Genomic DNA, 26415 nt, shown 5'->3' on the forward strand with positions numbered 1-26415 from the left:
AATTGGGATTTCTTAAAACAAGATTATCCTGGATGACCCGGGTCAGCCCAGTGTAGTCACAGGAGTCTGTGGGCAAAACCAAGGAACAAAACTTGGAGCCACTGAAGAAGAAAGGCAGCCACAAGCCAAGGAATGTGTGCAGCTCCTGGCGCTGGAAAAAGGCAAAGAAACACGTTCTTCCCTGCTGCCTCCAGGTAAGAGCACCTCCCTGCTGGCTCTTTGAGTCTAGCCCCGTGGGGCTGATGTTGGACCTCTGACCTCTGGAACTGTAACATAATAATTAATTACTTTCTGTTAAACTGTAACATAATAATTACTTTGTGTCGTTTTAAGCCACTACATTTGTAGTACTCTGTTACAACCACTCCAAAGTCACTGGCATGGAGTTGGTGCTGACTCAGGGACCCTATAGGGCAGGCTAGAACTTCTCTGAGACTGTAACTCTGTTTGTTTTTCAATTAAATACTTTTGTTGGGGGCTTTTACCTCTCTCATCACAATTCATACATTCATCCGTTGTGTCCAGCATATTTGCACATATGCTGCCATCATCATTTTTAAGGCATTTTCTTTCTATTTGAGCCCTTGATATCAGCTCCTCATTTTTCCCCTCCCTCCCCTGCCCACCTTCCCTCATTAACCCTTGATAAGTTATAGATTATTATTTTCAGATCTTACATCGTCCTCTGTCATCCTTCACCCATTTTTCTGTTGTTCGTCCCCCTGGGCAGGGGTTATATGTTGATCCTTGTGATCGATGCCTCCTTTATCCCCCCACCTTTCCCTTATCCTCCTGGTATCTCTATTCTCATTGTTGGTCCTGTGGGGTTTTATGTGTCCTGGATTCCCTGTGTTTCAGACTCTTATCTGTAGCAGTGTGCATGTTCTGGTCTAATCCAATTTGTATGGCAGAATTGAAGGCCTAACTCTTACAGCTCCATCTTTCTCCCAGGCAACAACAGGAAAGTCACATACTTGGTAATTCTATTGCCTCTATCTTATTTTTGTATCTATACTAGTCTATTCCCTTAAATGTAATAGGAAACAAGAGGATTACAGACTTACAACTTTTTACTACAGAAAAACACACCATAGGTCAGTGGTTCTCAACCTGTGGGTCACGACCCCTTTGGGGGTTGAACAGCTCTTTCACAGGGGTTGCCCGATTCATAACAGTAGCAAAATTACAGTTATGAAATAGCAACGAAAATAATTTTATGGCTGGGGGGGGGGGGGCGCACCACAACATGAGGATCTATATTAGAGGGTCACAGCATTAGGGAGGTTGAGAACCACTGCCCTAGATCGATGGCCATGACAGGGTCAGAGCAGAAATAGACAAATATATGAAAGGATGTAGACTAGGTCAATCTTGAATAGTATTCTCTTGACTTTTATTGACACACTATATGCCAGGGGCTGTGCCTAGGTGGTATGGTGACAAGGTGAGGGCAGCCCAATCCTGCCCTCAGGGTGTCTTCTCAGTCTACAATAGTGGGTGGGATCACCTGAACTGAAGAGGAACGCAGGGGAAAACCTAACAAGAAAATGCTTGTTTGTCAAGTAGCCGTGTGTCACGAAAAGAACGGTCTAGAGAAGTCAGCACAGGCAAGTGTCTGCACATAATCCCCAGACTGCTGCCTGAGATTGAGCGGGGATGGCCCAGGCCCGGGCCGTGCTTCCTCCGGCTGTTTGCAGAGTCACCATGAGAACCACAGCTAACAGCAGCAGCAACCACAATTAGAGGGATGGGCAAGAATCAGGGGCTCCTCTCCAGGCCATACTTGGGCCCGCAGGCAGGGCAGGGTCACCGATAGGCTTTAGGCAAAGGAGTGACACCAGGTGGGTGAGAAACACCACTCCAATCAGGTACATGTTGCAGAATAGAGCTCAGTGCAGAGGTTTTGATAGATGGTAAACTCCGTAGTTGTGGGTACAGGGGCAATTCTAGGGGACTCAACAGCACTTCATATTTCAAGGCCAGCTGGATGCAGGCAAAGAGCTGGGTGGAGGGCTCTCCAGATTTCTAGTCGAAGATTAGGGAACTGGTACCGCCACTCCTCCAAGGGCAGGGCAGTCGAAGCAGACACAAATTCTAGTCCTCCTTAGTTTAGTTCCACCATGCCAGAGTTGTGTTCAATAACTAAACTTTTCAACACAATTATCTTCAATAATCCAGACAAAAGACTTACCTGTTCTTCGTTGACTTTCAATGCTTGTATTTGGGTTTCCTGTGCTTGTATTTGTGCTTCGAGCTGTATCTCTCTCTCTTTCCCATTCTGAAAGAGCTTCTGTGATTCTAGAAGACTGAGGGTCAGACCATCCTTTTCATCTAAGGCAACAAAAATGTTTCTTTAAAGAACAGAAAACTCTAGAGGGGCCCAGAGTACTCCAGGGATCTTTATTCAGAGACCTGGTCTAACCAACCAGTATAAATGCTGAATTAAATTCAACTGGGCAAACGCGTTTTTGTTGATTCAGAAAAAGTCAAATAAAGAATAAAAGAAATCAAAAAAAGAAATTATTCAAAACAATACCTAACTGACGACAACAACAAATCTTTTTCAGGCTATCAGACAGAAAACATGTCCTTCACAAATCTTACATTCTTTTTAGATCAAAAGCCTTCCTAATTCAGATGTCAGCATCTATTTACTTGAGAAACTACATAGGTGTGGCAAAGACCCACCAATCAAAGAAAATATGAGAGACTAATCGCCTCTTCTCTGAGGGGGGTTCAAATAGTTCATGGGAAAATGGAGTTTAAAATGAATGGAACTATTCCAGGAACTTTTTGGAGCCCCCTCATCACACATATTTGAGTTGACTCACAGAAGCATACATATTTGCAATAGACTCCATTTAAATTACGCTGATCTTACATTCTTCCTACAGTCAGACAATTTACATAGTTTTCTTCTCGAAGTAAGTCTTATAAACATTTGAGAAAGAGAGGCTTTTCAGGATCAATGAAGTCTGAAATAAGCTGGAGCTCAGTCACAAAATCATTTCGCAAACGAAAAGTTCAACACTGAACAAAAGTACAGCAGGCACGAAGGGTAAGCAATTAGGGTTTGAATCGGTGCTTCCTCTCTGTACTTTTCTCCCCAGATACGGCACAATGTTCTCCTTGGCACAGTGAAGCGAGTTCAGGGTCACTTGCTCTGACTTGGATTAAAACTCTATGCTCATTTGGAGCCTCAGAAAAATGTTGCATTGCAAACTAAACACACGTCTCTGTGGGAACTGCAATATTTGTCCAAAGTAAACTGCAGCGAGGTATCAACAACATTTTAGGACAAAATGCCATCAGTCTAGTTAACTAATGTACATTGAGTCTGATGATCTCGAAGAGGGGGGGGAAGGGGGAGTTAATAAAAAGGAGGACAGAAAAAAAATGAGGGCCTAGAAATAGCAGGTTCTGGAAAGAAGTAACCAAGGGAAGGCATCTGACCGACTGCGAGCCTTCAGCTCCGAATGCTTCATGTTTCAAAAAAAGGTTGTTGGACAAGGGTCTCGAGCTCTGGCGTACCTCCGAAAATGTCAGCGTCCAACATCTGTTAGCTTACCTTTGATGATCAGAAGCTGGTGATTCAAGTATCTAATCTGACGTTCGCTTTCATTTAGCTTCTCAACTAAACTGTCGAGTTGTCTTTCTTTGGCTTTGTTCAGAACCTGAAGTTGTATAATCTGCATATTGTCTGCAGAATCTGTTTTTTGAAGTAAAGACAATTTATAATATTAAAACCACACCGAAGGAAAACTTGTGGTCACTTAGGGCAGTGTTTTTTCAAACTGTAGATATGGAAGTCGGTCAATTTCATAGATTGTGACTAGTTTTTCTTTAAAAAGTCAAGAGTGGAATGGAGAGATCAGAGTACATCAGGTAGCAAGAATGACTTGCTGTAAACATTATTTACATAGACACATACTGTGTACCGCATCACCAAGTTTGAAAGTCACCGCATTAGGGTATAATCTTGAATCACTAAGTTTAACCAATTAAAAGTAAGTATATACTAATTGCAATGGAATAAAGTAACATGTTCTCTAGAAACCAGCTCTAGAAACCATCTTGAAGACCATTTGTAGACACCCATCTCACAATGTTTACTCAGATTTCCTAATGCATAGCTGTTAAAGAAACAAAACAATGCATAAATGAATAAAGACTTCTGAAGTCTGCTTTCAGAAATGATTACAGCCACTTTAGGGCCACTTTATAACAATTCAGGAGGGAAGGGGATGATAAAAATTGATTGGCCATAGAAGACTAACAAACACTTCAACAATATAATGATAAATGGTCTTCATTTTCCACTAGAGCAATGCTTCTTGAAAGAGTCAGTAATGAATGCATAAATTGAATTTTTACTACTTTCTAACATAATAATCTAATCTCCTTTTAAAAAGAAAATAGGGAGCCCAATAAAATTTTTTTAAAGAAAATAGGGTTAACACATACCCCAAAAACCTGATGACTGAAAAATATGTTAAAGTCAACCAACTTCCCCCCAGACATTTTACCTCCCAGGGCTGGCCTGGGGAGTGCTCCCCTCGAGCCCCACTTCTTTTCTTTAACCCACAGGTCTAGCTAAGAAGCTGTGATGACTCAATTTGACATTGAAGTTATTTAACAAATTTGCAAATGTCAGATGTAGACAAATGCTTAAGCTCCTTAAAGAAAGAATAAATCAACCTGATAAAATTACAATGCGGGCTGTTAAGAAAAGCACTGGGAGGAGCAGAAAGACAGAAAGACGGGGTGGTGTGACTGAGAAGACACGCAGGCACCTGGTGGGAGAGGAAGTGAGACAACTTACTTACTCAACCCAAAGGCAGCATGCTAAACACACTGTCCACTTCCTCGGTCCACAAAGACCTATCGACAAAGAGAGGGCACCCCCATATTTGCTTCCAGTTCCCTCAAATGAGTGTGAGTGTGTGTGTGTGTGTGTGTGTGTGTGTGTGTGTGTGTTGGGGGGAGGGGGGGAGGGGGGAACTGGTCAGGGCCTCTCAGCCAGGTCGCAGGACCAAAGCAACCCCTTCAAGGTATGGCATGAGCGCTTTCTCTTTGGCCTCGCCCAGGTAGCCCAGGCATCCCTTCTGACTCTCCCAGCCCTTTCTTGAAGGAGATCCGAAATCATGCTGCCATACCCTGGCATCACACTGGCTCGGCAACAAGCACGAGAGACAGAAGCTATCTCATAATCCAGAGAGTACAATGTTAAGAATTGGACAGAGGAAATCACGGTTACAGATTTAGTCGCAGCACAAGTCTGAGTTTGAAAAGCTTGTTTTCTAACACCAGCAAGTCATCCTCTCAAATTCCTCTAATCATCCCCTTTTTATTCTCATATTTCTATACACACTAAATTATTTATTTCGAGGGGGAGGGGGAATAACTGCCACACAACTATGCTTGATATCAAAGCCTAGTGTAAATTCTGAATACAAGTAAATTATGTCAGTTTCCTAATTGCTATATGAAAACTCAAAAAATAATTCTTTTTTAATCAAGACATGAATGGCTGACTTCTGAATTGCCTTGGTATATAATAAGACATTTGAGATTGAAGAGGAAGCTACATTTCCCAAAGTAGAATTCCATAAGAATATCATGAAACTCACAAACCCTTTTCTTTTTGGAAAATATTAAGTATATGAAAGAAGGCAGAAGAGACCAGTGCATCTTCATGGAAACATCACCCAGCTTTGAAAATTATGAACTCCAGGCCAGCCTTACCTCACCCATCCCCCCAGCCATCATGCCCCAGGACAACGGATCCCTTTGAAGTCAATCCTAGGCTTCCTTTAAGCTTCTTAGCCAACACTTTAGCATGTACCTCTGAACCAGGGGGCTCTTACAATCACCAATCACAAGACCATCATATCTAAAATAGACTACTTCTTGAATATGGTCAAATAGCCATTTGGTCTTCAGTACTCCCGATTGTGTTTTTAAGAAACTCAAGACATATACCTTCATTGGCTCCTAAAAACTGCTGTTGTAGTCCCTGGAAGGAGTCACTTCCGGCCATTTCCTGGCCTGGTGAGCCATTATTCTGGGCCGAAGATTGATAGGGTTTGTATGTCACCTTGTAAGGCTCCAAAGTTGCACAACCGGGACTCTGTGTGGCACCAAACTGCTGTCATGAGGCAAAAGTCACAATTAGTACATGGCCTACCCTCCCCCCACACACACACACAAATTAACTGAATAAGGCATCTTTACTTATCGACTAGAACTTAATTAGGGTATAATTACTAAATATGACACATCATTTACTGAAAAGCAGCACCAACCGGTATTGAACATTGCTAACTGGAAATGGGCAGTATGCGTTATACACGGATCTTTCATTGGACTTTTATCATGAGCACATGATATGGGGCCAGGCCCACAGTAAAGAATTCTGGACTAAACGTGAATATCTGGCGACAGATGGCGGAGATGACACCAACGTCTTGGGGCAGTCAGAGCACCACCACGCGGTTGGAATCATGAAGAAAAGGATGGTGGTACTGACTGTGTTCCGTGGCGCACAATTCCACTCACACACACACTCACCAGGAAACAGGAGTTGAGCTGATGGTAAACTGGCTCTGTTGATTTTTTTTGTTTGAGTTTTGTTAAATGGCTGTACAACATGCTAAACACAATGTCACTGAAGCATACGTCACAGTTATGGAACTGGTAAATGTTTTGTTACATATCTACAATTTTCATTTTTTTTCATCATGTTATTAGGGGCTCATACAACTCTTATCACAATCCATACACACATCCATTGTGTCGAGCACATCTGCCCATTCATTGCCCTCATCATCCTCAAAACATTTGCTCTCCACTTAAGCCCCTGGCATCAGCTCGTTTTTACCCCCTCCCTTCCCCAATCTACAGATTTCTTTAAAAAGAAAGCACGTGCTGAGTAACAAAGACCATAGGATGCCACGTTTCCCACGTGGCACGTGCTCAAAAACTTGTGTGGGATGAATACAGTCTATCATGATAGAAGTAAGAGAAAATGACTCTTTAAAAAAAAAACAACAAAAAGAACGGAGCCTGGGCCTGGGTGACACGGAGTAGCGATGAGCACACGGGGGTCTGAGTGGTCCATGAGGAACTAAGCTGCAGATACTTGCCCCCCCACCCAAGGTCTCGGTCATTAAACTCCCTTAGGGGAAAAACAAGGGCGGGGTGCTTCTTTCCAACAATCCCAACTTCGCTATTGCTGAATCACCATACAAAACAGACACTAGTGGTTTGGCCTAAATTGGAAACATTGGACCTAAAATATGTTATAAGGGTATTCCATACATATACATACATTGATGTATGTATATGTATGGATTGTGGTAAGAGTTGTTGGAGTCCCTAATAAAATGTAAAAGAAGAAAAGAGAAAAAAAATGATTAGGGCAAAGACTGTACAGATGTGCTTTATACAATTGATGTATGTATATGTATGAACTGTGAAAAGAATTGTATCAGCCCCAATAAATCGTTAAAAAAAATAAATAAATAAATTTTTAAAAAAAAATTAAAACAGTTTATTTTCTTTCATCCTTTAAAAAAAAAAAAAAAAAGGGTATTCCAAACCTACTGCTATCAAACAACTCATGTCAGGGTTTCCCAAACCATAAATATCTATGGGAGCAGGCGGCTTCATCTCACTCCGGTGGAACGGTTGCTACATTTGAATACCTGACCTGGCAGGTAGCAGCCTGATGCCTAACCCTCTGTGCCACCAGAGCCCCTGTATGATAAGCATAGAGAGCAAAAGAACTGAGGAAACAAAATGCTGTCATCTACACAGAATGAACTGCTTTGACACCTGCATTAAGATACCTGAATCTAGCATCTCACTGAAGCATTACTGAGAGAGTAGCAGCCAGGGGCGTCAAAGAAGGCCATTCTTCTTTGCTAGGCTTAAAACAAATTGTAACATCTGATTAACTTTCCATACAGCCTCTATTTGAAACTGATTCAAAATCATGTTTACATTACATTTTTTTAAACATTTTATTAGGGACTCATACAACTCTTATGACAATCCATACATACATCAATTGTGTAAAGCACATCTGTACATTCTTTGCCCTCATCATTTTCAAAGCATTTGCTCTCCATGTAAGCCCTTCGCATCAGGTCCTCTTTTCTTCCCCTCCCTCCCTGCTCCCTTCTCCCTCATGGTTACATTAAATTTTAAAGAGAAGCCCGCATGACGAACCTAGCAGGATCCTAAATAAACACCCTCTGAGAACTGCTTGTAAGGGCACGTACACACATTTCTCATACACGCGCACATGCACGCGAGTGAACACACACACACCCACAAACCCTTGAAAGGCAAATTCCTAAAATACCTGCAAGTGGTTCCTCTGAGGATCTGGAAAATGGATGTTACTGGCTGGTTGGTTGTTCACGTCCTGTTTCTGACCACTCGTATATGGCCTGAAGTTTTCCGGAAGGTGATATAGATCCGTTTGATCATATTTGCTTGGAGGACTATAACCGCTTCCACCCTCGTCGCCCACGTCTTCAGGATGGTAGCTAGGGAGTCGGTCTCCGTTTCCGCTGCCATTCCCTTCCCAGCCATTGCCGCATTTCTCTCCCACACATAGATCCCGGATCTCATGATAGTCCTAGTGGACGGCAAGAGTGTAAGGGAAGCACCAGGGCGGGGCCCACCTTCAGCTAGTTGAGCATCACACGCGATACTCACGCTCGCAGACTTAGGCAGCACAGGCTGTTCGCTCCAGTTCATCTCCGGCTCCTGAGAACGATGCGCCCTGGAGGAAAATCCAGCATGTTAAACTCAGAGCCTGGCCTTTCCTTGGACAGGGGTAACGCAAACAGCCTCAAGATTTTAATATGCCCCCGCCCCCCAACATTCACCCCGAATTTTAAGAACCTGTCTACAATTTTCTAACCATGCACCCGGTGCCTAGCTGCAGCGAACCACCAAAGAGAGACTTGGAGAACTATATTGTGCAAAGGGAAAGCGTCCGGGGCGGCTTACTCTCCCATTGTGCCACCGTCTTCGCTGCAGTCGGGCGAGTGGAGCTCCGGGGAGGAGAGGTCGTCGTCCAGCATGTCGTGGGGGAGATCTGTGAGCAACAGCTGCAGCTGAGACAGGAGAGTCGGAATCAGTATCACGCCGCCTTCAACGCAAGGTCCCAAAGCTGCCTTGGAACCTACGATTTTTTTAAAAGTCGTTGCGGTGTCAGATAAGCACTGGACTGCTAACCACAAGATCAGCAGTTCAAGCCCACCCGCTGCTCCGCGGAAGAAAGACCAGGCTATCTGCTCCCCTTAAAACTCAGTCTCAGAAATCCCCTACAGGACCACCATGAGTCAGCATCGACTTGATGGCTGTGGGTTGGGTTTGGTTATCTGGCGGAGTCCAGGTTCTTACTGTCACCATTTAATACGTCAGTTCCATTCCATATGAATTGTGTTCAGCAATTCACTTGAGGGGACAGGGAAGGACAGATAGCATTAGGACATACATGAAAAGATTTTACTTTTTCCGGCAGAGATATTTAGATTTAAATATACATACGATGCCTATTTAATTAGGTTTAAATATCCATATGGTGTTAGATTTAAATATACACACTTCATAAAGCATGTCCACAAAAAAAAGGAATTTTAAAATAATGGAATTTTCCACCAATTTTTTTAAAGCCCCCTCGTAGGCCTGTTAATGACAAGACAATTCTAGCTCAGCGCAATGCCACCAGACAGAAAGGACTGCCCTGTGGGATTTGCAAAGCTGTATTCTTTATGGAAGCAGCTGCCACCACTTTCTACCATGGGCTGACTGGTGGATTCAAACTGCCAGCCTTTCAGTTAGCAGCTGAGCACCGTGCTACAAATACTCCTTGAAGTATGCATATGACACAACATAACTGAAAAAAACGTATAAAACTATAGTAAGTCATAATGATGGCCATTGTATTACATTATCACAGGACAGGCGGTCCGTCTCAGAATTCTGTTTTCCCCTCGTAGTCAGACCTTAGGCACCTGGTCATCAGACAAGCCCCAGGGAACCCCAGCAACCAGATGCCCACTGCCCTGGGAGTGAGAACAGCAGCCGTGGTAACAGGTAGCCGACGCACACCTGAAAAGCTCTGGTAATGCCATCTCTCCTTGGGGACGGAGTAATTAAAGGATAGGCATCTAATTCCAGTGATGAAAAGATGTACACCACTCTGTGCTTGTGAAACGTCCAAGCCAAAGGTGAGTCGGAAGACTTCTTTTCAGCGGGAGCACTGACAAAAACGGGACTGGGAAGCTGACATGAGGGCATTTGATTTTGTACTCCAATTTTTTCCCTGCAGAAATAGCTTGATGGAATTGTGGCCAGTCTGCCGAAATACACTAGCAGGTCTGCATGACAGGAAAACGGGGGTGACTAACTGTCTCATTTTTAAATTTCACTAGCTACATGCAAAGGTCTCTCTTCGGCTCCCAATATAAGTATCATAAAACTTGTAAGTGAACCAGAGAACTAAAATATTGTTACTAAAGAGCCAGTAGGTTCCCTTATAACAATTCCCCTTGAGAAATTAAGCACATATCGCTTCTCGGCCTTTTGGCTAAGATCAAGTGAGAAATTAAGCACCAGTGTAATACGCAAGTTGGCTGAGTCCTGCCAAAGTACAGAAATCAGTCCCATAAAATAAGCAATGCGTGTACTTGGAAGACATTAACTACGCTGAAAGAACTTTGGAGAAAAAGAGGGAGGTGCTCTAAGGCAGGTTTCTGTGTTGTTTTGACGTTCTTTGTTGTTGGCAAGAAGAAATGCAGTGTAGCTAAAAACCTATCGCGATGAAATGATTTCTTTAAAACTTATCTGCATATTATTTTCAAAATCATGATAGTTTTCCAAAGAACATATATAATAAAAGTTAAATCTAAGTATTGGAAGACAGTAGTGATCGCTGAATATATAATAGTTCATGTCACTGGAGTGTACACCTTAAAATGGCAAATTGTTTTGTTATGTAGATTCCACAACAATATTTTAAAATACACATGCATTCTGAGGTCTGAAAAGAATGCCCTAGATGGTTTTTTCTTTGCTAAAGGAATTTCTCAATCCATGTGGGTCTCTATGAATGAAACAAGTAAAAGTAAGTCTTTATCGTTAAATTATCTTGCCCTCTAAATCTACTAGCATTCCAGGCTGTGATCCATTGCCCATCTAGTGGGGCCAAAGAGTTGAAAAGTCTTTTGGAGAATGAGCCCTGCCATGGATTCAAGAGATGCAGAACATGAAATACAAAAGAAAGAACAATAAAACAAACCGGAACACATCCGCATATCACATACCGAGTGTCTCCCAGAAAGCTGGCAGGGACTCTACAAAGACACAGAATTCCCTAGGAAATGAAATGTACGTCGAAGAGGTCCTCTGAAATAGTCCGACCAGCTTGGTTTGTAATTAGGCATCACTGCTCGATAGAAGAAAACTACCTTCTCATATTACACAAATAAAAAATTAACAAAATCTTTCATTCTTACCTCACGTAAGGATGCCTGCATAGAAACGATATTTTCTTCTAAACCTTCCATGAGGTTCAAGAACCAAAACTGAAAACCAAGCCCAGTGCCATCGAGTTGCTTCTGACTCATCGTTACCCTGTAGGACAGAGCAGAACTGCCCCCAGGAGGTTTCCAACGCCAAAAACCTTTCAGGCTGCCTCATCTTTCTCCCCTGGCGTACCCTGGGATTCGAAACATTGACTTTTCTATTACAACCAAGTGCTAGACCACTGCACACTGCATCAGCAGAGCCTTAAATTCTAGAGAACTTTGATAGAGCCATGGGAACAGTGTATTTTTTTCTCTCATTAGGCTCAGCGGTTCGTGGAGCTTTCTTTGTGGCTCTCCAACATTAACAAAATTGGCATTCCATGAAGGAAAATTAGCTTCAGCAGAAGTGATCAGTTAATAAAAGTGCTTGTGGATCTGCCTGTAAACTATCAGGTAGCAAAATCATACCTGTAACAGAGTTTTATAAAATAGCTTACATAGATGCTAACATTATGAAAGTTTCATTCACCTCAAAAAAAAAATCCCCGTCAAGTTCTTTGGCACAGCTGGGTTATATTCCTTGGCTTCCGTGACTTTCAGGGCAGGAAGAAGCTAAGTGAGGTGAAGCCCTGCGAATAAGGCCATTCCGGAATGAAGTCCCACCCCCAGGGCTTGCATTTCCCAGGAGGAGAGTGTGCCCTGCATGCACACCGCCAGAGGTGTCACTTCGGGTTACTGAACCATGTGCCATAATACACAAAAACCCCTCGGTTTATACACATGATCGAGTAAAGCATTTGGGAAATTACAAATCCTCCTGATTCAAGATCCAACCCTCTTCTAAATGCAGATTTAAGGTCAAAGATAACCTTAGAATCTTTATAAAGATCAAGACTGAATCCCACGCCTTAATTATACACCCATCAGGCTGTTTTTTGGCTACCAAACCAAACTCCCTCTCCATTGGTCAATTCTGACTTCTACCTATAGGGCAGCACAGATCGGCACCTGTGGGTTTCCAAGACTGCACCTCTTCACGGATGGACAAAGACCCCCCCCCCCTTTCTCCCTCGCTTGTCTACCTGTGGAGTTAAATTACCTGCGGTGCTTTCCCTGGATAGTGCCCTGTTATGGCTATTAACATGCATTCGATAGAATCTACTCCTTTTTTCTACTTTATTCCATTTTTTTCTCTCAGAAGATAGGGGGAGGCATTTTTCCTCAAAGAACTTTTCCATAGAATGTTTTTTGCAATAACCCGTGCAGAACATAACCAAAGTGTCGGTTCAGGGAGAATGTATAACTGCGAACACTTAAACCTTCTGTTAGGATTTCAACCGAAATTCACTGAACAGCTTGTCTTCAGGTCCTATAATCCCCGATGTTTGTGAAAGGAAGCATTCTCAGGTTACAGACCAAAGACAATGCAGCCCATGCAGTAGCCAACAGTCACCACATTTGAACAGGTTGTCTCAGAAGGATCCTGGAAAGACCACTTATTGAAAATACGGAGTAATAAATAAGACCGTCGAGGGCACATATCAAGCAGAATCTTGGTTTGAGCCTTAAAACAGCTAAAAATACTTGAAAGGGTCTGATATGGGATTGATGAAGGGCCAAAATAAGGTAGCAGATAAAACCTTTAGTTCATGAATTTACACTATGTCCTGAATGATAAATAAAATCCAATTCATTAGACCATGTCATCTTTGTGGGAGAAGATCTAGGTGGCCATATGTCTGTAAAAAATTCAAAATAAAAATATGGTCACAGTTTATTAGACCAGTATCGGGTGAGCTAAAACAACAACAACAAAAACAAACAAACTCAATGCCAAGGAGTCAATTCTTACTCATGGCAGCCCTACTAGGCAGGGTAGAACTGCCCCTGTGGGTTTCTGAGTTTGTAACTCTTTATAGGCGTAGAAAGCCTCATCTTTCTCCCTCCAAGCAGCTGGTGGTTTTGAACTGCTGACCTCGAGGTTAGCAGCCCAACACATAACCACTATTCCACTGAGGTTCCCAGCTGCACAATAAATGATGCCTAATAGCATTTTAAGTCTGGGGGGTACAATGAGACTTCTTTAAGCCGTACCTTTTCTTTCAAAGGTGAGCAAATCAAGGGACAGAGAAGGGATATGCCCATGAACATGAGGTGTGACAGCTCTAGAGCCTATTCCTGAGTCTTCCGGCTCCCATTCGCTTTTCTCCTACATGATGCCATCAGTCACTGGAAGAAATGTTTTCTACCTGTCTGCATACAGTCAAGCTTCGGTGATCCAAATGTGACAGTCCTTGGAAAATAACTTTATCATCAGAGAAACTCACAAGGGACAATCTCGGGACTGCCTAAGAAGTCTTTCAAGAAGAACATAAATAAATATCAGGAATACTCGGCCATTTGTTTTTTGATTTTCTGGAGAGAGGACATGAAAATCCCGGGAGGTCGGGCAAATCAACACAGAATGTAAACAAACGCTAGCTTTCCAAGTCCATCTAGTGGTTTTGTCAAAATCTGGGTCTGCTCATGGTGGCCTGTCCTCCTGGAAGCCCTCTAACTGACATCGGTGCCATCCCCTCTCCTTTTCTGAAGATGGAGGGTACTCTCTGCCCCTGCTCTGCCATGCCAATCACCGAGAGGCTAGACACGGAAGAGGCCTGATCCTAACTGGAGGGCTGTAAATCAGAAAGGCAGAGATATAATTTTTTAAAATTATTATTATTGCTTTTATAATTCTTTTTTTTAATGTTTTATTAGGGGCTCATACAACTCTTATCACAATCCATACATATATCCATTGTGTCAAGCACATCTGTACATTCATTGCCCTCATCATTTTCAAAACATTTGCTCTCCACTTAAGCCCTTGGCATCAGCTCCTCACTTTCCCCCTCCCTCTCCGCTCCCCCCTCCCTTATGAGCCCTTGATAATTTATAAATTATTACTTTGTCCTATCTTGCCCTGTCCGACGTCACCCTTCACCCCTTTTCTGTTGTCCGTCCCTCAGGGAGGAGGTCACATGTAAATTCTTGTAATCGGTTCCCTCTTTCCAACCCAGAGATGCAAATTTGACCCTAGCTTAATCACTAACTCTACGGGTGAAGGTGGACAAAACCCCAACACCCTGCCAACACTAACATTAAACTACAGCTTGGCAAAGCACCAGGAGCCCTGGTGGCATACTGGGTAAGTGGTCAGGCTGCTAACCGCAGCTCAGCCATTCACACCCACCGGCTGCTCTGTGGGCGAAAGCGAGCATTGCTGATCTCCAGACTGGCAGCCTAGGAGACTCACAGCGACAGTCGTCTACCCTGCCCTCTCGAGCTCAGGTCAGAATTCACTGGACTGCAGCGAGGGCGTTTTCCTGCTTGGTTCTGTTCAGTATAGCATGTTGTGGCTGCAACCAGCCATTCACACAGAAACGCCAAACTCAAGATTATCCTGCCATTAACAGAGAGGATGTCTCAGCAGTCCTTAGCTGGGCTGGCTGGGAGTCAGCTGTGCCATTTGTGAGCCGCCTTCGCAGACAGGGGCGTTCCTGGGACATAAGGGACACACGCACTTGGTCACCAATCAGAGGAAGCACTGTGCGCTAGCCCACTGCTAACAGCAACCTGCTGCAGTCCCAAGGCTGCCAATCAGAAAGAAACGGGGGGGGGGGCGGGGGGGGACCCTCTGGAACCTCGTCGAAAGGCTGTGAACTATTTTTCCCAATCTAGTGCAGGATGAAATGATTTCTGGGTATGCACGCCAAATAAGGCTTGATCGGCCAACTCACTATGTAACCTTGCAGTGGAAAGTATACATACCTGGCAGAATTTTGGTCGGAATTTTGTTACTGATAACCTGAAACTCTCCCGTTTCTTATAATCATCCGAATTTGATGATGCTAAAATGAGCCACGTAAGAGAAGGCTTCCAAAATTCATGGGAAATGAAACTGAAAGACGGTGAGATGTTCCCACAAACATGTGAAGCCCCCTTGTAGTCCTCTTCTTCCACTGTGCCAAAACTCTCATTCTGACGCCCGCCCAACTTCTGCTTCACTTTTCAAAAGGGCTCTTTTTCCTACGGAAATTCCCTACCCTTATATGCTACTCCTCTCTCTAATATCTTCCCAAGTGGAAAATCACTCATGAGGATTGTTTTCCCTTGAAGGACCACTTTATTCATCAGTTAAACGGCTCCTCTCAACAATGTTAGTGGGTCAGTCACCGTCGGCTAGCCAAAGCCTTCAAGGTCATGAAAACTTTTTATGTGAGTTCACCAAAGAGCCAAACAAAAACTTCACCAAACTACTCAATGCCACTGCGTCTATTCCTAGTTATAAAGACTCTACAGGGCAGAATAAAACTACCCCGCAGGGTTCGCCAGGCAGTAAAGCAAATCTTTATGGAAGCAGGTCATCACATCTGTCACCCCCGGAGCCACTGGCGGGTCTGAACGGCTGGTTAGTAACAGGAAATCCTTATTCCCGAGTTTTCCACAATTGCCATGAAGGACCTGGCCATCTCCTGACGGCACAGAGCTCACATGAGAAGGTCTGAAGTGCATGAGCCTTTGTGTGAGAAGTGGGGCCGTGGGGGCTGGACCCAGCACGGCCCAGCACGGTTAGGGCTTAGGAAGTCACAAGACAAGCCAGCAAGTCTGGATTGCTACGTGGACGCTTCCAATTTTTAAATGTAGATTCCAGTTCCAAAGCAATACTATACAACCAAGCCAAGCACATCTATAGATGATCCGGGGGCTGCTGGCTTTATATCTCCACCCTAACCCTAACGCCAGTCACATGGGGCGGTAAGGGGCCAGTTCACGCTTTCCCTTGCCTCCTGCTAAAACGAATGCTCCACAGTGTCGATGAAATGGACAACTTTACATATTGGAACGTGGGTACAAAAGAAGCCTTTTTTGATGGCCAAGAAACTTGGCCTCAAACCGAAAACAATCACAACTAATTTGTCCCCAATAATACCTGCCGCTGTTACCATGACGAATGCTGCCATTTTCTCTCCAGCTGCACTGGGCCAAGCACTGTGTGCAACACCTTACATATAATCTGATCTCCTCCCCAGCTCTTTCTTCCAACAATCTCTTCATCACACTGCATCCAGAAAGAGCTTCTAAAAATGTCATCAGATCATATCTGCTTCCCTGCTTAAATCCCTCCACTGGTTCCCAAGGACTCTTTCAATACAATCCCACATCTCATCAAAGTTTACCAAGATCTGCTCCTAGCTTACCTCAACCCCTTCTTCAGAGCTCCCCTTTGCGCCTCCATCCCTTGTGGCTGTTCTGCAGATCAGCGGGGCCGCTCCTCACCTTCAGGCCTTTGCACTGTGTAGCCTGGAATGCTCTTCCTCCATCCTCGCTGCCTCTCACCCTGGTCGAGTCTCAGTGGAAGCATGTCCTCCAGCAAGTCCACCCCTTACCATTCTTTCTTAAAACCCAGGTTTTGCTCTCCTTGACTTATAAGTTGTACATTTTCACTCATTCAGATTGTTTTATTCATTTGGTACGGATAGCCCTGCCGCACAGGGCTTTATTGGCTGTAATGTGGAATGAAGCAGACTGCCAGGCCTCACTTCCCGAGTACTACTGGATGGATTGGAAAACATCATCTTCTAAGTTAGTAGACAAGTGTGGGCCATTTGTGGCACCCAGAACCTAGCCAGCCATACCCACCTCCTCAACGAAGACACATAAAGGAAGTGTTCCATCGTCCAGTTTTTAAAAGTCCAAGCAACTGCTCCAGTTTGGGGTTGTATTGGTTTGTTTGCTTTTAGTGATATTTATTTATCGTCGAGATGGGAACATGGTATCATTTTGAAATGGACATTTTAAGTTGGTGAGGACTGGGCTTCATGTTGATCTTACCTCTCTCTCCCTTTCATAGTCTTCTTTGTCGTAGTCTTCGTCTTCATTTTGTGTCTGCAGAGCCACACTGCCAAAGTCTAATGACATGGTCCTCCTGCGGCAAGGGGAGAGCAGCGGGCGCTGAAGACCCCGATCTACACAAGAAATGTCGGGTACAATGTCAGAACACAACCGCAGACTGGGAGGAAACACATTTATGTTATGTGTGACATCAGTGTGGGAATGACACCCGATCTGACCCCACCACACTGAGGCAAAACACTAAGGGCGTGCAACAGAACAACAAAGGGAGCAAAGCAAGGAAGTCCCGAGGGAGTACCAAAAATAAACTTTGGGGCCAGGGCATGGCACCCCAAAAGACTCCAAGGAAAACACTCCTAAAGGTCAACAAACAGACCTTGAACTATTTACAGGATTTTCTTTTGTTTGTCATTGGTTTTTTGTTGCTGTTTTCTTTTGTTACTTTACTTTGCTCTGTCTTGTTTTTGAGCATATTATTATCTCTGCAGATCTATCTAGATAAGATAAGCTGGATAAACAATCTGGAGGAGAAAACAGGACCAATGGTTTGGGGGTGGGGCTTGGGTGGGATGGGGGACATGGGAGAGGGGGAGGTGGGGCAAAGGAAGTGGTGTTAAGAAACCCAGGGACAATGGAACAACAAGTGATCCAAAATCATGGTGAGGCGGGTATTAGAGGCCTGGTAGGGCTTGATCAAGGGCAATATAGCCGAGAGGAATTACTGAAACCCAAATGAAGGCTGAGCTTATAGTGGGATAAGAGGAAAGTATAAGGAAATAGGGGAAAGAACTAAGAGACAAAGGACATTTATAGAGGTCTAAATACAGACATGCACATATGTAAATATATTTATATATTAGGATGGGAAAATAGCTATGTTTATAGGTTTAGTATTAAGGTACCAGATGGACACTGGGCCTTCACTCAAGGACTCCCGCAATGCAAGAACACTTTGTTCTATTAACCTTGCATTCTGTGATGCTCACCTTCCCAACACAATCGCTGACAATGTTGTAAAGAAAGCTGATTGTGCCTGGCTATCAAAAGATATAGTGTCTGGGGTCTTACAGGCTTGAAGATAAACAAGTGGCCATCTAACTGAGAAGCAACAAAGCCCACATGGAAGAAACACACCAGCGTGTGATCACGAGATATTGAAGGGATCAGGTATCAGGCATCAAAGAACAAAAAATCATATCATTAACAATGAGGGGCAGTACCCCTCATTATCATTGACAATGAGGGGCATGGGGACCCAAAGCCCATCTGAAGGCAACTGGACATCCCCTTACAGAAGGATAGCAGGGAAGAGATGAGCCAGTCAGGGTGCAGTGTAGCACCGATAAAACATACAACTTTTCTCTAGTTCCTAAATGGTTCCTCCCCGGCCCCCTTCCCACTATCATGATCCCAATTCTACCTTACAAATCTGGTTAGACCAGAGGATGTACACTGGTGCAGATAGGAATTGGAAACACAGGGAATCCAGGACAGATGAACCCCCTCAGGACCTATGGTGAGAGTGGCAATACCAGGAGGGAAGGTGGGGTAGAAAGGGGGAACTGATTACAAACAAAGGGGGAACTGAATACAAAGATCTACATATAACCCCTTCCCTGGGGGATGGACAACAGAAAAGTGGGTGAAGGGAGATGTCGGACAGTATAAGATTTGACAAAAAAATAATAATTTATAAATTATCAAGGGTTCATGGGGGAAGGGGAGGGGAATGAGGAGTTGATACCAAGGGCAAATCTTTTGAGAATGAAGATGACAACAAATGTGCAAATGTGCTTGATACAATGGATATATGTATGGATTGTGATGAGTTGTACGAGCCCCCAAAATGATTTTTTAAAAATCAAACAAAATGTTTTTAAAAGTATTAAAAATATGTTATGTGTGTCAAATGGTGAGTGTTTCAAATATTGTGTAAAGAACATGCTTACACATCAATTGTGATTTGCAGCAAAGAAAATAGCTAGGATGACAGCCATTCAGGCTAAAGAAAAATGCAAACAGATAATAAGCAAATTTAGAACAGTAAAACCTTTTGTATATACACACACAAAAGGAGAGAATAATAAACCAGTCATGAGACACACCCAAAAAATTAAGAAAAAATGAAAACAATTTCAGATCAGATGTGTTAGCCAATGCACGGGGAGCATGGCCATATTTGCCTGGAATATCACAAATTCAAACAGCATGACCTAGAAAGCTAGATAGATGACGGCCCCCCTGAAGACATTTACAATCTGGAAAGCTCTATATAGCACACAACAAAAATATGTGCTAAAGGTCTTGCTGTTAGGCTTGATAAAATCAGGGTCTGGCAAAATCATCAGGAAAGGGAGAGAAAAACCAGGGCGGAAGGCTCTGGAGGCTGTAGCACTGTGGGGGTCAGAGTCCCAAAGTAGCACCCTGGGGAACCGCAGCAGGAGATGGGCTTTCAGCTATATGGTTGAAAGGCTGCTGGGGATTAAATGAAATGCCTACTGAGGGCACCTTCCTCACACATAAACCCCCAGAATTTCAAGTCTCTGCACACCTCTGACGGAAAGCAGGCAAAAGCCAAACCCAACCCACTGCCTTCCAGTGGATTCCGACTCACCGTGTCCCTATAGGGCAGTAAACTGCCCCTGTGAGTTTCCAAGATTGGAAATCTTTAGAGGAGTAGAAAGCCTCGTCGTTCTCCTTGGAAGTGGATAGTGGGTCTGAGCCCATTTGAACTGCTCAATGGGGTTGGCAGCCTAAGGTGTAACCCACTAACACCACCGGACCTCCAAGCCCGGACCAAACACACTGCCAAAGGGTTGATGCTTACAAACTCTTACCGACCCTCTAGAGCCGTCTGTAGGAGTTTCAGACACTGTAACTCTTTAATGTAGTGGAAAGACCCATCTTCCTCCAGACGAGCGGCTAGTGGTTTCTAAGTTAGCAGCTCAACGTGTAAGCAGGCACCATCAATTACACTACCCTCCGATCAGTGCACTACCTGCAAGCCAATGAGTGGCCATTTGATGGGAGGCTCAGCCACACCTCTCTCACACACCTTTCAGATGATAAACGGTCATTCAATGGAAAGTGAAATTAGAAGCAGCCCTGCATTCAGGATTGAGAACCATGATCTGTAAGCCCCATAGATCTATAGCAAAGCACATCCCACTTTATCAGAGGCGCCCGTGTGGTAGGCTCCATTTTCAAACACTAAGGGAGAAAACGCTGCCAAGTCTAGGCTGACAAGTCACTGATTTTACGATGTAGCATGATTTTATAGATGCTACAATTGTGAACACAAAATCCACACTTTAGGATAGATGAAATTACATTACAGATCAACGCAAACCTGAAATCCCCTGCGGTACAGCACCAGCCGTAGGGGGTTGGGGATTTTTTTTTTTTCTCAAGGATAGAGTGCTACTTCATGGTCAAAGACTGATTGGCAGGCACCCTTCCTCTCTGGTCTCGGCGCCCACTCACACCCAACCCCCAAACGCACGTCAGCTCACATCCTCCGCTTCCTAGACCAGTCCTTCTCCTGGCTATTCGTGTGCCAAGGGCAAAGGGTTGAAAAGTGGGGAAACTCCTTCACAGAGAGGCAAAACCTTTGCGTTTAGGGGATCTGAATCCTTGTCTCACCAGCAGCTAGTGTCTCCTCATATATCCAGCCTAAGATGAAGGTGTTGAACACAGAAGGGGCCCACAAAACAGCTGAGAGGTGCCCTGCACCAGAAAGAAAGGGGGGGGGGGGGGCGGAGACCACTGAAAGTGGATATCTAGTCCGCTGAACCTAGAGATCATAAAAAAGACTCTCCCATTTAAATCCTACCGGCTTTAAAAGAGATGGTAAATTGAGCATTGAAAGCGCACGCACACACACAAGTACACACCCCAAAACCCTCCAAGCAGAAATCATCCTTCCTGCCTCTGAATTCTCGATTGCGCCTCTCCAAGGTCAAGGAGAGAAGCCTGGCGGCACAGAGGTTAGGCGCTCAGTGGCCAACAGGAGGGTGGGCAAGGCAAACGGACTCCCCTCTCCACGCAGATAGAGGCCAGGCATGCACAACTGCACTCACATGGATTATCACCAGCATGGGGCAGTGCCAGGAAATCCTGCCAGGGCACTTCTCAGGTCATACGGGGTTGCCAAGCAGCAAATGGGGACCAACAACAATAAAGGGAAAAGAAGGGAGGCCTTCTGTTGGTTTGTTTTCCCCATTCCTGCCTTGAGGGGCCCTCAATGGATAGCGAAGACTGGTTGGGGACCACCCGCTACAGGAGAAGAAAAGGGTGCAGCCCCAGCAAAGACACGGGGCCTCACAAAGCTGACCCAGGGCCACAGTGAGGCACAAGGGACTGGAGGAGAGTGGGTTTGGATTTTGGTTTGACTGAAAATGAACATTAAAATCGACAAGTGAAAATTCATGTTAAAATGGGCAGTCTAGAGGAGCCCTGGCTGTGTCATGGTTCTGCGCCGGGCTGCTGATCGTCCATGAAAACCATAAAAGGTGAAGCTCTTTACTTGCATAAAATGAGTCACCATCTCAGAAACCCCCAGGAGCAGACAGTACCGTACACGGACGCTAGGAGTTGGGATTGACTCAGTGGGAGTGAGTGTCAAAATGATGCTCAAAATACGGATTCCTAGTCATGCTGGGGGCTAAGCATTGGATTGCTAACTGCAAGGTTGGTGGTGCGAAACCACCAGCTCCATTAAAGATTTAAAGTCTGGGAAGTCCTCTGAGGGGCCACTCTGCGTCAGAATTGGATCAACTGCCATGGGATCTTGCATTTTTTATACCTTAAATGTAAGGCACCCAGGCAGGGCAGTGATGAAGCGCTGGGGTAAGATGCAGGAAAAGTATCCAGGATGCTATCTGAACCTGCTCCAATGGCAAGTGTGAGATTGTTACTAAGTATTCACCTTGTTCTGAACTAATGTGATTTAAAAAGTATGTCTGATCAGTTGTTATATTCAGAGCCCGTATTCGTATTCATTTTGTTGGCCCTGGTATTAAAAGGTTCCTTTGCCCTCTGTGAATTTAGAACGAAGATCAGTGAAGGGCTGAATGAACTAAGCAGCATTTTGAAAAGCAAAAGTGTCTTTGGTTTTGCCTCATCCACTAAGCCCCTACGATAAGCCCCTTGCAGACTGAGTTAAAATGAATCCGGCCCTGCACTCCTGTACATGGTAGGCACACGCAAATATCTGTCGGGTAAATATGACATGCCCGTGCTGCCATGTCCAAACCAAACTCACTGACTGCCATCCCGTCAACTCTGACTCATAGCAACCCTGGAGGATAAGGTAGAAGTGCCCCCTAGGAGTTGCCAAGACAATCTTCGTGGAAGTGGAAAACCTTGTCTTTCTCTAAAGAGGCAATTGGTGGTTTTGAACTGCTAAACTTGTGGTTAGCATCCTTATGCATAACCCACAAGAACACTACAGCTCCTCATGCTGCTGTGTAGACTCATCTTTCAATAAGATCTTATTGAACACCTAATGTGTGTCATGTTAGTTACATCCTAGATGCAAGTAAGGCAGATCCCAGCCACGGTGGGGGGTTGGGGGGTTTATAATCTGAGGGAAACAATGATAGATACTAATAGTTACATGATGGATTGTAATAAATTCTGTAATGGACAAGAAAACGATGCACAAAGTATCTCTGCCTAAGAAGGGGAGGGTAAGGGATGTTTCAAGAAATGTCAGATTAGAAATAGATCTTAAAGATTGCCACTACCATCCCTGGCCTCCCTCCCGCAAAGGCTGTACTACATGCATACTAGGACTGGTCACTATGCATTTCAAGTCTGGGAACCTCTAGGCCAGCAGTTCTCACCCTGTGGGTCGCGACCCCTTTGGGGGTTTAATGACTCTTTCACAGGGATCACTGGATTCATAACAGTAGCAAAATGACAGTTATGAAGTCCCAATGAAAATAATGTTATGGTTGGGGGGGTCACCACCACATGAGAAACTGTATGAAAGGACCGCGGCAGTAGGGAGGTTGAGAACAAGTAATTGCTGAAACTGGCAGGATTTCACATTTGAGCCTTCCATCCTACAATAAAGGAATACTTGAACAGAAAATAAGTGGGTGAGAAGTGAGTCTTATTTTAAGCATGAACCTATGTGCTGGCAAGGCCAAAATTAGAACAGCTCACAATAGAATTGTGATTTTGAGTCACCCAACTAAAGGTCAGCTTCCTTACTGAGGCAGGCAAAGTATATGAAGCTAAAGACAGGCCAGAATCAAACACCAAACATGAACTGACGCTCATGAGTACCATGAAAAAAAAGAAAGTACAGCTTAAAAAAATTAATAAGGTTCTGCTCACCTACACTAAACCCTTCACAATCATCATATGCAAGCCACTGTCATGAACAATAAAAGATCAACACTAAGAAGGGGGGAAAAAGAAAGAAGTAGATTTTAAAGAGCATAGTATGGCTGTATGTAGCTAGGGAGTTTAGAAAGTTCTGACTCTATTTACCAGTGTCCAACCTTGAGCAAATTGTTTCCCTTTCCTGATAATGACATGAAATTAAAAATAGTACCAACCTCAAAGACTGGCTATGAAGGCTCCCGAGATAATGAATAGAAAGTGCTTAACACTATGTACCAGTGGGCATGTTCTCGTGCAGTTATTCTGAAGACGGTATTACTGGTGGGCTGGAGTCTGTTTGCTACAGAGGAGGGGGTGGGAACAAAAGGAACCTCAGTATAGCTGAGAAAAGATGAATGAGCATACTGTAACAAGCCTTCACCCCTGGTCTCCCCGCTGGGATTAGCGTCCCCTCTGCACTTTTAGATGGCACACTGGTGTTTTATTGGATTACACTGTTGGGCTGTTAACCAAAAGGTCAGCAGTTCCATCCTACCAGCCTATCAGCAGGAGACAGATGAGGTTTTCTACTCCTATATTTAGCTAAGAAACCCACGGGAGTAGATCTGCTCTGTCCTATTAGGTTACCATGAGTCAGCATCAACGAGATAGTAGTGAGTTTCCCCACTTTCCGACTAGGTTTTTGTTTTCCCAGACTACTTTTGAGGTCAACTTCAGTTTCTCTTATTTAGTGGGGTGTATTGGGACGCATCAGGGTGTGGACATAAATTGTCACTCTTTGGGGGGTGGAGGTGGGGGTGAGGAAATTTGGCTTGAGTCAGCCACAAATTAAAGCTTATAAAATAGAAAAGGATTAGAGGTGTCACGAAAGAGGTTGGAAGAAGTGGCCTAGAAGTTGGGAAATTCCACTTGCTTGCTAGCTTGGCTTCCAGAATACAGGTACCTCTATAACACTCCTAGCCTGTTTTAGACTGGCCGCAGCTCATTCAACATTGACTCAACACCAGTCAGTGGCAGTCACTGTTGAATGTTACAAAGTTCTACAGGGTAGGATGGAGGGGCCGAAACAGACATATAAACAAAGGGCAATATCCTGTGATCAGCGCTCATCAGAATGGCTTGAAGAAATCCATTCGGGGGGGTGCTCACAGGATGGAGCGTGTGATCCTGGCACACATTCTTAGTGGGCAGTAGCGGGCACCTTCAGCCTGAAGGCAGGCAGAAATTCGTGGGCTTGATTCAATGAATGGCCTCACCAACAAACTCCGTTTGGCGTCAACCACCGAACAACAAACAGTAGGTACAGCGGGGCCAAAGCTGCTCGCCGCCCGGACGCCTGCAACCGCGGGCTTCGGATGTCAGCGTAACACACACGTGCACAGAGCACCCACTATGAGCCAGGCGCGGCGCCCGGGCGACCAGACGACCACAGCAGCCTGGAAGACACGGGCGAGCTCTCACGTCACTTTTAAATAGGGTCTTGGAGAATAGAGAGGCCGCCTGGATGACACTGAAAACTTAAAGCCCCCCGCATCCTGCGGACAGTCCACCCCTGCGGGAGTCGGGGAGGGGGCGTGCTAGCCCTCCCGGAACTTTCGGCCCAAATCTCAAAGGCCCCGCCCCTTCCCTAAGCCCAGCTCGGAGGCAGCCACGCGGCGAAACTCACCCGAGACCCCAGATGCTGTCACCGCGGGTCAATCCCAGCCCTGTCCGCAGACCAGCTTCTGCAAACCCCCTGCCAGCGGCAGTACATTCCCTAGCTCCTTCCTGGTGACAACCGAACGCCGAAACGCCCTGGGCCTTGACGAGCAGCGGTTTCCTCCAATCGGCGGCTAGGAGCTGGCCCTGTGGGCGGGGCCACGCCGGCTCGGGGGCCGAGCGAGGAGGCGGGAGTCTCCGCCTCCTCAAGCTTGGTTGAGAAGTCCGCGTGCGGTTGCCATTAGGCGGCTGTTTGAAAGCCGGCGCCAGAGGTGGCGGGAAGCAACGCTGCGTGCCCATTGGTGCACTCGTGAGCCAATTACGAAAGGGTTGCCTTTCGAGGGGGCGGGTGCATCGGTTGCCAATTAGAGAGACCCCACCTTGCCAGAGTATCACGCCCCACGCCCCTCGCCCCCGGGCACTACCAGGTGCGGAAAGAGGCTGGGTGGATGACTTTCCACTTCTAAATCCCAGTTCTCGCCTCCATTTCGCAGAATTCCCCAGTTTCTCCACGTTGCAACTTTTTGCATTTGCCCTTCCCACTTGCTTCCACCTGAAAAGCCTGTGTTTTGCTTCCTCTTCTTGCTTAGGGCTTCTATTGTCATTTGCATGCCATTAGCTACTAATGAGAAGGTATGTTTCCCCACAGGTTTCCGCCCCGCCCCCCTACTTTTCGAGTGGGACTGTTCTTATCACGCAGGTATAGTCACCTGCCTGTTCAGACAGCACCACCCGGGCTGTAGGAAAATGCACTACTGCATGGTGTCAGGTTCCAATAACCATCAGGGAGTTAGTTGGTGGCCACAGTTCCCAGGATCCCTTTAACTACCGTTTTCCCGAAAATAAGACAGTGTCTTATATTAATTTTTGCTCCCAAAGATACGCTAGGTCTTATTTTCAGGGGACGTCTTGTTTTACC

General features: G+C 45.0%; 1 protein-coding gene across 5 annotated transcripts in view; it reads right to left on the minus strand.

The window, feature by feature from the left end:
• The window catches only part of CEP152 (centrosomal protein 152), an 89009-nt gene extending 63428 nt beyond the window's left edge, over positions 1 to 25581 (minus strand). For 4 of the 5 annotated variants that reach the window (XM_075531214.1, XM_075531213.1, XM_075531212.1 and 1 more), the window contains exons 1-8: positions 25465 to 25581; positions 17424 to 17557; positions 9025 to 9131; positions 8728 to 8794; positions 8369 to 8647; positions 5983 to 6148; positions 3569 to 3709; positions 2192 to 2331 (exon numbers count right to left, since the gene is read on the minus strand). In XM_075531214.1, coding sequence (XP_075387329.1) covers positions 2192 to 2331; positions 3569 to 3709; positions 5983 to 6148; positions 8369 to 8647; positions 8728 to 8794; positions 9025 to 9131; positions 17424 to 17510 — 987 coding nt within the window. In that variant the 5' untranslated portion in view covers positions 17511 to 17557; positions 25465 to 25581. The remainder of the gene's footprint in view (positions 1 to 2191; positions 2332 to 3568; positions 3710 to 5982; positions 6149 to 8368; positions 8648 to 8727; positions 8795 to 9024; positions 9132 to 17423; positions 17558 to 25464) is intronic. The other variant, XM_075531211.1, reaches the window with a different exon arrangement.
• Between the last annotated feature and the right edge of the window lie 834 nt (positions 25582 to 26415).

Source organism: Tenrec ecaudatus, chromosome 14 (genome assembly GCF_050624435.1).
Source record: "Tenrec ecaudatus isolate mTenEca1 chromosome 14, mTenEca1.hap1, whole genome shotgun sequence".
NCBI classification, from domain to species: Eukaryota; Metazoa; Chordata; class Mammalia; order Afrosoricida; family Tenrecidae; genus Tenrec; species Tenrec ecaudatus.